The sequence below is a fragment of the Prenolepis imparis genome, unplaced genomic scaffold (genome assembly GCF_030444845.1).
Source record: "Prenolepis imparis isolate NDT839.2.m4 unplaced genomic scaffold, iyPreImpa1.0 SCAF_111, whole genome shotgun sequence".
Classification (NCBI taxonomy): Eukaryota; Metazoa; Arthropoda; class Insecta; order Hymenoptera; family Formicidae; genus Prenolepis; species Prenolepis imparis.
Genome location: NW_028141269.1, coordinates 77,083 through 88,119, shown reverse-complemented (window position 1 = coordinate 88,119; position 11,037 = coordinate 77,083). Strand labels below are relative to the sequence as shown.

General features: G+C 40.5%; 1 protein-coding gene across 1 annotated transcript; it reads left to right on the top strand.

The window, feature by feature from the left end:
* Positions 1–2,176: 2,176 nt before the first annotated feature.
* LOC145947646 (uncharacterized) lies at positions 2,177–11,037 on the top strand. The gene is made up of 2 exons (XM_083057432.1): positions 2,177–3,239; positions 9,116–11,037. The coding sequence occupies exons 1-2, from the start codon at positions 3,223–3,225 to the stop codon at positions 10,890–10,892; spliced, it is 1,794 nt and encodes a 597-aa protein (XP_082913558.1). The 5' UTR covers positions 2,177–3,222; the 3' UTR covers positions 10,893–11,037.

Below are 11,037 nucleotides of genomic sequence, written 5' to 3'. Positions count from 1 at the left end.
ATTTGGCATTAATCATTTCTCGTGCACCTTGAGAATTTCCTCTAATATTTGATTTAGCTCCATCATCAATTGGGATTGAAAGCTTAAACAGAGAGTGATAAGTTCTTCCTCCTTTCAGAAGTGTGGCTGCAATTCCAGTTGAAGCACATGGAAGAATTATTTCGTTTCTTCCTCGAATAACACTTAAAAATGTGTTAAATAGGTATGTTTTACTTCCTGCAAACCCGTCAATAAAAAATAACCTCTGAGGTTCATTTTCATTTTCAATTGCTCGCATGACTATATCGTACACGTGCTTTTGCTCAGCACTCAGTGTCGATAATAAATAATCACCACGTATTCTTTCTTCATCCACATTATACTCTATTACGTAAATATTTACTGGAGTTGGATTTGGCAATTGGAAGTTCTCACAGCTACTTCCATTATTTATCAGAATTCCTTGTATATGGTTTAAAGCCATATTTTCAGGATTTACAACATTGTTATGTACAAAGTCCTCAATCATGAAATCTTTATATTTATTCCAAATAGTTGGTACATCTGTTGGAGTTCCAAAGATGCAAATGTAAGCAAATAATTCTCGAATTTGTGCAGGCATATTCGATTCTGTTGCTTCTTCCAGCGTTTTTCCCCAAAGATTATCAGTTTCTACCAAGTTTTTTGCAATTGCTGCATCTTTAAATGTATTATAAAGAACTCCATTTACAGTTCTCAAATCTTCAAAACATTTAACTCCAGTCACATGTAGTAGAAGAAGACGGAGATAAAATCTCTCAATATCTTTTATGCTTACTGTATAGAGTCTTGAAATTATTTTTTCACCACCTTTTTTGCGTGGCTTCCACTTAGTTTCTTTTTTATCATATACATAATGATAAGGAATATCTGTGTAAATAAAATTCACTGCATTTTCATCAGATTGATTTAATTTGAACCATGCAGTCAGCGTAGTTTCTCGAGTGAGCTCTCTCTGAGCAGCTTGCTCTTCATTTCCTTCTCGAAAATAAACCATTTGACGATTAGGCAAATGAACTGCCAATCTGATTACTGTATGAGACCTCATAAACAGATCGTATCCGTTCAGTCTCCACATTGCTTCTGGAGCACTAATATATCTTGCATCAAGGAATGATTTAATTTCATCTATTTTAATTAGCCTTGTGCCATCTCGTGCTTGCACTTCAATCGCAGCACAGTCAAATCCTTTGTGAATATATTTATATAAGTATTTTACGCTTTTCACCGATGAACATATTTCCAAATTGATATGTCGATCATATTTCATGATTAAATATGGTGAATATGGCACTACCCATCGATTATCAACTTCTTTGCCTCTAACGATGTATTTTTTACCAAAATTCCTTCGTTGATACATAAGATATCCATTCACATTAGCATTAGTTTCTTCACGAAACTCTTTTGGAAAACCTTTTGAACATTTTCCATCGTCTCCAGTGCAAGGATATCTGTGGGAGGAATCTCCACAAGGACCATGAATCATGTGCTTCAAAATTTTTACATTAAGTTCTGAATATCTTTCTTCATCAGGGATTTCAGCCCATACCATCATGTCAATAACTTCTTGAAGTCTAGGCTTATCTTCATCACTCAACATTGCAAGTAAATGCAAATGTGGAAGTCCTCTTTTTTGAAATTCAATCACACCTGCATAAGCAATTATATTTCCAAAAATTTTATTATGAATTAGATCATTTAAAATCTCTTTGACATCCAAGTTGAATGTTTTAGCGACCAAATCTGGTCGAAATTCTATTAAACATCCATCAAGATTATCCTTAATTTCTGGACATTGAGGATTGCAAGTCATTGTAAGAAAAATATCTGGTTTACCAAACTTTCTTACCAAAGACATAGCATCTTGGTACCTTTCTTGCATGTTTCTTGGACTGCCCATAAATGAAGATGGTAATATCACAGGTATACCAGCTGTAATTCCTTCATTTTGTGCTCGATTATCTAGGTGATCCATTAATCCCGAATAAAGTTCTGCTCTTAATTGAGGTTGATTTAATTTAATATAATTAAGCCTATTTGCTTCAGTTTTCATATAGGCATCAAGTATAAATTGACATCTTGTTATAGCCCGAACTATAACCAGTAGTTATTAGAAATTAGAATTTACTGAATATCTTTATAGAATACTGTAAAGCATTTTTGCTTATAAAAGAGCGCTCTCGACAAACGCTCGTCGCGTGAAAACGCTAACGCAGCGAGACACGCGCGAAGCACCGGAAACCGCGAGATGCAAGCGAAGACCTGCGACTTCAACCTGCTTCGCTTGCAGTTAGAATAAAAACGCGTGAGTATTGTTAACCAATCAGAGACCTGTTTCCAAGGGCCTCTCCCGAAAGAAATCCAAGAAACAAAGAGGATATAGGACGGAGAGCCCGCCCGCGAAGGCAGTCTCGAATACAATTCCTAAACATCAAGACGTGGTCGCTAATAAGAAACCAAAACATCAGAACGAGACTCACTAACAACGACCTGAATTATTGAGAGGAATACGAATATACGCTCATCGAATGTTACGCGAATATATATTTAAAGAAAGGACGAGAAATAAAGCGAAACCATATTCAATCCGAAATAAAAGTGTATTTGAAGAGAAAGAAAAGAGTACAACACTCCTAACTTCCTACGAAGTCCTGCACGACCCGAGGATCCTCATCCTTAATTCGGCGCAACCCCAGTGCCTTGTTCGAGGCACACAACAAAATTGGTGGCAGCGGTGGGATTGCGCCGACGGACCGCCAGGACCAGCAGGAACCTGAAGACCTGAAAACAATACAAAAGTATTAGAAAAATCAGGCACGTCGAAATAATCGACGGACAACACAGAAAGCAGCATACTAAAAAATAAGACCCGCAATACACACATACACAACGTGTGGAAGCAGGCACGTCAGTTAGAAAAACAGCTGACGGAAATAAGCAGAAGTCACCGTGCAGTGAAAGTGAAGGACGGACAACGCAAGCAGTACGAGGAGCGATAAGCAAGCAGCTGAGAATCGAGTAGGATCGCCAACGTCCCAAGGACAACGCCGACCTGCGACAATCTCACGGACAACGCATCATCACCGAGCGACGACCTGCCGTATCAATCACGAGCACCGAGCCGCCAGCCGTTATCAGCCCACGAGCGATCGAGTTGCAGCAGCAGCAGCCAAGCCGTACCGAGCGATAAAGAGCGTAACGATGCGAACCGTAATACTGTAAGTCCGATCCTTATAATATTTCTGCGTGAATGTCGGAAGGGAACAAGACATCCCCGAAACCGATAGCGAACAAATCTTGGCTACATAGCGACTCAGCCAAACGAGCGATTCAAGCGTTACCCTTAACTGTAGAAAGACTCGAGCGAGTTCGTAGAAAATTAGAGAACGAATATTCAAGCGAAAGCGAAAACGAATTACCCGCGAACGTCATTGTTAAACGCGAGTTCCCCTTCGATAGTTTTGACGAAAGTATACTAAAGACGCGAACAGACGGTAATAACGAAAATATAAAAGAAATTAAAATACGCGCAAGCAAAACCCCTAGCAACGCGTCACAGAAAAGCGGATGGTCAACTACGTACGATAGTAGCGATTTTGACTCTAACGAAGATAACATGTCGGTAATGCACACCCCACCAAATGGTGCAGCGGACGTATCCGTGGGTGCTGTGGACCGCGAAATTGGTCGCCTACGCGAAACTATAGAGCGCGGAAACGTAAATCGCGTAGAAGTCGACGTACACAGGACACCCGCCGAACATAGGACACCCGTCGAAAACAACGCGAACGAGGAAAATCCTATGATGCGCGACGTATTGCAAGGCCTACGAGATTTACAAATCGAAATGCGGACAGAAATAAATAAAATGTACGATTGGAGGTCACGCGGAGAGAGATCAGACGAGAGTCGTCAAAGCTCCCGCGAACGCGCACGCAAACGGGATGCAAATAGGCACCGCGATAATCGACATCTCCGTGAACACACCCGTAATCAAAATGCGGAAGAGAGATGCGACAGTCGGCAAGATCTACGCGAACTCACTCCCGAGCGAGACAGAAATAATCAACGTGATCACCGCGACTACCCTCGAAATCGAGACGCAGGAGATCGACGGAATCTACGCGAACACACACGCGAACAGGGAGCGGATAGGCGCTTAGACAATAGGCAGATTAGATCCCGCGAACGCGCTTATGATCGAGATTCGGACGAAGAGCACGAGCCTCGTATGGCTTACGGACGAACCGAGCGTGACATCCGAAATCGGCGGAATGCCTCACAACGGTACATGTCACTAAAGGAGGCGCGAATAATGATACCGGAGTTCGACGGCACAACGCGAACCCGATTACAAGAATTTCTAAACTCCTGTACGTACGCAATTAAAAATATTCACCCTGATGACGAGGAAGCGTTAATTCAAGGAATATTATTTACTAAATTACGGGGAAAAGCCATGCAAGATTTCGAGACACGAGACATTCAAACGTTCGAAGAATTGAAAGACCAACTAGAAAATTCTTATCAAAGTAAGCGGAGTACAGCGCATTTACAAATCGAGTTCAATTCGCTCAAGCAAAACTTTAACGAACCGGCACAGAGTTTCGGACAACGCGTCGACAAACTTGCCAGGAAATTATATAGCTCAATGATTGAGGGAGAAAAGCGTTCGAGCACCTATAAGCGTGCTATTTTAGAAACCATACAAAGCCAAGCATTATTAAATTTCCAATTCGGGTTACGTAACGAATTGAAAATACTCGTGCGATCACAACGATACACAACACTCCAAGAAGCGATAACGGGCGCAACCGCAGAAGAAAAGTTAATAGGATCTAACGCATCGCGAATGACAAATGCATCACAAAGCAAAACTGGGCAACAACCGCGACAAGGTCAACATAAAACCACGCAATGTTATAAATGCGGAAAATCGGGACATTACGGACGCGATTGCCGCAGCAGTAAATACGCGCTCCCAAAACCGGACAAGTCCCCTCGCGCAAATACCGTAGAGAAATTCTGCAATTATTGCAAAAAACGCGGACATAATCGCGACGAGTGTTGGACTTTAAATGGAAGGCCGAAAACAAATACACCGGACCGCGATAAGGGAACCGATAATAAAAAATCGCGAAGCATAAATAAAATTGAGAACAGTAAGAAACCGAAATCGCGAAAAAGAGATACCGACTCCGAGTATAGCAGTGACGAGGAAGAACGGCAAGAAGAAAATAATAAAAAGACACGCGCGATAGAATATCAGGTGACTCACGTGCGACAGACGCCTCGTGGAGCAGCGAGCCTGAATTTAATAACTCTACCTATACGCGAAGTAAAGAACGGCAAGATTAACATGCTCTACGATTCTGGAGCTACTGTCTCTTTAATAAAAGTTAAACACCTGAAAGGTGAAACCGAGATATACAACGACAAAATTACTTTGATCGGCATAACCGGGCATAAAGCGCGAACAATAGGAAAATTCTACGCGACTATCGATCTAGGCAGCCGAAAAATCAAACACGCGATTTATGTCGTAAAGGACGACTTCCCAATGGAATACGAAGGGATCATAGGAATCGATTTTCTACAAAAGCAACAAGTCACGTGCGATTACAAAAAACAGGAGATTCAAATAGGAAACGCCGTATTAAAATTACGACCGTACAATAAAATTCAATTAAAACCGCGTAGCGAAACGATAATACAAGCGGCAACGAATCGTAATAAGATAGGCGTGATAAAGGCCGAAGAAACAGCACCGGGAATATATATCGGACGATGCCTGGTAGAACCAAAAAATTTTGTGTGCCCCGTCAGCATAATTAATACGACCGACGAGACCGTAGAGATTAGTACGCCGCTCGTAACCGTAGAAGACATATGTGAAGATAACGCACACAAAGTATACACGATACACACGGGCGACACTCATAACTCGTCAACGCGCGACGAACGAATCTGACAATTATTACGCACGGATCATCTAAACGTCGAAGAAAAACGCTCAGTACAACGGATATGCGAAGAATATAGCGATATATTTCATTTAAATGAAGAACCACTGACATGCACCGCGACGATAAAGCACGAGATAAACACGCGCGCCGACACCTCGCCCGTCAACGTAAGACCATACCGCCTTCCCGAGAAGCATAAAGCAGAAGTAAATAAGCAAGTGCAAGGAATGCTAAAAGACCAAATTATTAGAACAAGCATGAGTCAATGGAATGCTCCATTATTAGTAGTGCCGAAAAAAGCCGATGCGTCAGGAAAACAAAGACTCAGGATAGTAGTAGACTTCCGGAAAGTTAACGATTTAACTATAGGCGACTCATTTCCTCTGCCTAATATTACCGATATATTGGACCAGTTAGGGAACGCCAAATATTTTACGACGCTTGATCTAGCATCAGGATATCACCAGATACCGATGGCTGAGCGCGATAAAAACAAAACCGCCTTTTCAACCCCCTATGGACACTACGAGTTCAACCGAATGCCGTTTGGATTAAAAAACGCGCCTGCGACCTTCCAACGATTAATGAATTCGGTACTAACAGGGATACAAGGGCTCAGATGTCTCGTTTATCTCGACGACATCGTAATATACGGATCCAGTTTGGAGGATCATAACAAAAGACTCGTGGAAGTACTACAGAGATTACGAAAACATAATTTAAAATTGCAACCGGAAAAGTGCGAATTTTTACGTAAAGAAGTAATATACTTAGGGCATATTATTTCCGAGAACGGCATATTACCCGATCCGTCGAAACTAGACGCGGTAAAAAATTTTCCGACGCCACAAAAAATAAAAGACATACAATCGTTTATCGGACTAGCGGGCTACTATCGCAAATTCATTGAAGATTTCTCGCGAATCGCGAAACCGTTAACAAAACTAACAAAAAAGACGGAAGTTTTTGTATGGGGAAACGAACAACAAATCGCGTTCGACACCCTAAAAGAAAAATTAATGACCGCGCCAGTGTTAAAATATCCGGACTTCATCGAAGAATTCAACGTGACCACCGATGCCTCCGACTACGCAATCGGAGCCGTGCTGTCACAGGGACCGGTAGGAAATGACCGACCTATCGCTTACGCCAGCCGAGTGTTATCTCGGGCAGAGCAAAATTATAATACGACCGAAAAAGAATTGTTAGCAATCGTATGGGCAGTTAAACATTTTCGACCATATGTCTATGGAACAAAATTTAAAATAATAACCGACCATAAACCTCTAATTTGGCTATTTAACGTCACGGACCCCGGATCAAGACTCATCCGCTGGAGATTAAAATTAGAAGAATACGATTACGAGATAATTCACAAGGCCGGACGAGCAAACGCGAACGCCGACGCGCTAAGTCGACACGTAACTCGAGATACAAGCGAGAGAAGAAAGAGAGAAATCTTCAAAGTAGAAGAAGAGGAAGAAGAGAGAGAAGAAAAACTCGCCGATAACGCAAGAGTATATATCGAAGAGGAGAAACAACAAATACTCTACGAATATCATGATGCACCCACAGGAGGACATCAGGGAATCGAACGCACAATAAAAAGAATTCGATTAAAACATAACTGGCCAGGATTAACAAGAGACGTCGAAAAATATATCTCGAAATGCGAATCCTGCCAGAAAAATAAATTATCGCGACGAGTAAAAGCACCCCTCATTATTACGGACACGCCGAGTAAACCATTCGAGAAATGCGCGTTAGATATAGTCGGACCGTTAACAATTACTAATAACGGAAATAAATATTTACTAACTTTCCAAGATAATTTAACAAAATTTAGCAAAGCGATACCGATCGCAAACCAAGAAGCTAACACGGTCGCGAAAGAATTCGCCACGAAAATAATTTTCGAATACGGAATTCCCGAAAAAATTCTAACCGACCAAGGAACAAATTTTGTAAGTGAAATATTTAAGAATACGTGCAAATTACTTAAAATCGATAAAATTCAGACAACAGCTTATCACCCCGAAAGCAACGGAGCATTAGAGCGTTCACACCGTACGTTAGCCGAATATTTAAGACACTATATAAATGCCGACCAAACAGACTGGGACGAGTGGATTCCCTACGCAATGTTTACGTATAACACGACCCCACACACGGTTACGGGGCATACACCTTTCGAATTAGTATACGGGCATCAAGCGGACCTACCGACAGCTCTAGCGAGACCGCCCAAACTAACGTATAGTTACGACGACTACTCGCAAGAATTAAAAGAAAGAATACGGGCGTCAAATCAACTCGCGAAAGAGAATATTAAAGAAGACAAAATAAAAGCCAAAGGGTACTACGATAAATCCGCGAAAGAAACAAAATTTAAGATAGGCGACAAAGTACTAGTATACGACGAGACGCTCCGACGGGGACGATCGAAAAAATTAGATGCACTATGGGCAGGACCTTACGTAATAACCGAAAAGAATTCCGACGTAAACTACACAATTAAAAAAGGAAGAAAAGCAGTGCGCATGCATACGAATAGACTAAAGCTATTTATAGAAAATTAATACTTACTTAATTATCTTCCTCGTCGGTGTCACGGTCAGCGAAACCGTAAGGAAGAGGCCGCCCTTGTTGTAAGGCCTCAAGGGTCCGCATGGCCGGAATCATAAACGCCTCTTCGGGAGGCACAGGCACCACCTCCTGCACAGTACGCACCCCAGTGGCAACGTCAACGGACACCCGAAGGGAAAACGGGGTGCCCGCGGTCCGGCGGATAGCCGCACGGGCCCGTCCTAAACGGGTGGCGGGTAGCTCCGGCCCCACCACCGGTGCACGACGCACCGCACGCCTACACCCGGAGCATAAAGGCTCCCACCACGGAGTAAAATCGCCACAAGCCACGCAGTTGAACCACAATTCAGAACTCATTATAAAAAATTTTTTTTTATCAATCTTTGCGGCACCAAAGTTGTCATAAGACTAAGCGATGAGATGCAGAAGCATCTCAGGACTCAAGAGTCACATAAGAAACTAACACCTTTCTCACCTGATAAAAGTTGCGAACCAAAGCAATACCATTAAAGATAAAATAAACACTCAATATATTATTACAGGACACTCGCACTCTTAATCTGCAACGCTGCAGCATCCGCGAATCAACGCGAGAAGAATCGACCGTATAAAATAACGGAATTCAAGCATAGCCCAGGGATATACTTTGAGCAAATTGGTCAACTACACTATTCCAAGAAAACATGGAAATTAGTAGTAAAATTAGACTTAGCACCCCTAAACTACAGACAAGAACAAATAAAAAGTTATCTAAAACAAACAGAAATAATGTGCGATTCAACGATTTTGCGACTTCCTTATTATAAGAACATATGTATCAATTCAAATAATATCGCGAAACGAAAATTAAAATATTTAAATAACATAATGAATCAAATCAACACTATATACAAAAGACCTATAACCAAACGTCGAGGACTAATAGACGGAATAGGCTCAATAGCGAAAACATTATTCGGGACCATGGACGCAAATGACGAAAAACGCATAAACGAACAGCTAGAATTATTAGAAAATAATCGACAAGTAACAGAACACGCGATTAGAAACCAATTAAAATTAGTAAATGCTACTGTAGCGCATTTAGATAAATTAGAAAATATAATTGAACATAACGAGAAAATATTGCGAAAAACAATAACCGAATCTATTTCTTTAGAGGAAATACGTGACCATTTCAGGGCCATAGATACAATTCTAAGCGAATTAGTAAAGGACGCAGAAAATATAATGGAATATTTAACATATATACGAAAAGGCGAAATGCACCCTAAATTAATGCCAATTAATGACATTGTAATCCATTTAAAAGAAGCGGCAGCGCAACTGCCTGAAGGATTATATTTTCCTTTTAAAGTCCACACAGACGACTGGTCAGCGATAGAAAAAAACACCGCGATAACAGCGTACTGTGATCCGACAACAATATATACTATTTTGCGTTTCCCTTTAATTGCGCAACCGACCTATGATATTGTAAAAGTAATAAAATTCCCCACACCATCCTATAATAATGTATACAATTATATCAAAATAGATAATCAAATAATTGTTATAGATAAAGAAAAATTAACATATGCGACAATGACGGAAAGCGAATTGCGAAATTGTAATAAAATTAATACACAATATGTATGTAAACGCAATTCACCTATACACCGCGTAGATTTAGACGCACCATGCGAAATTCAAATGTATACGCAGCGACAACATTATCAGAGCAAATGTAATGTAAGACACTATGTCTCAACCCACATGTTATGGATAGCATTACACCAAGAGCACACTTGGTTATACTCGACGGACGCCGAACAAACGATAACCATACAATGTGACGGTCAGCTTGAAAATAAAATAATAAGAAATACCGGCGAAATTACGCTAAACGGAAATTGTAAACTGACAACACCAGACACAATAATAGAAACAGAAGAAAAAACATACGAAACCGTTCTAGAAACCTTTCTACCTAGTATCAATATAACAATTCCAGGAGACGGAAATATAACAAGACATAACGAAGACACGCTAGAAAATATCTCACAACATCGTTTAGAATTAACAAACCTCAAAGCCAAATTAACAGATATAGATAACGACTTACAAAACAACGAACAAAACTTCTACGCAACGAAACAATTTATCTATCCGATGACATCTAGCGGAATAATAATAATATTAATTATAATAACCATTATAGTATTTTGGATAATAATACGACAAAGAAATAAAAACAAAAGACGACCATCAGTTAGGATAGTCGATGACTCTGGCATACCAAGGTCAATATTAAGAAGAAGCCAAAGTACTAGATTTTAGAAATAAGAAACGATTATAAAACTACATTGTAAACGGGAATTATAACTGTACGTAGCATTAGAAATAATCTTAACAAAAATAAGATAAGAAAGCGAAAAACTTCGTACCTCCGTTTTTCTTTTTTTTACGGGGGAGGAATGTTATA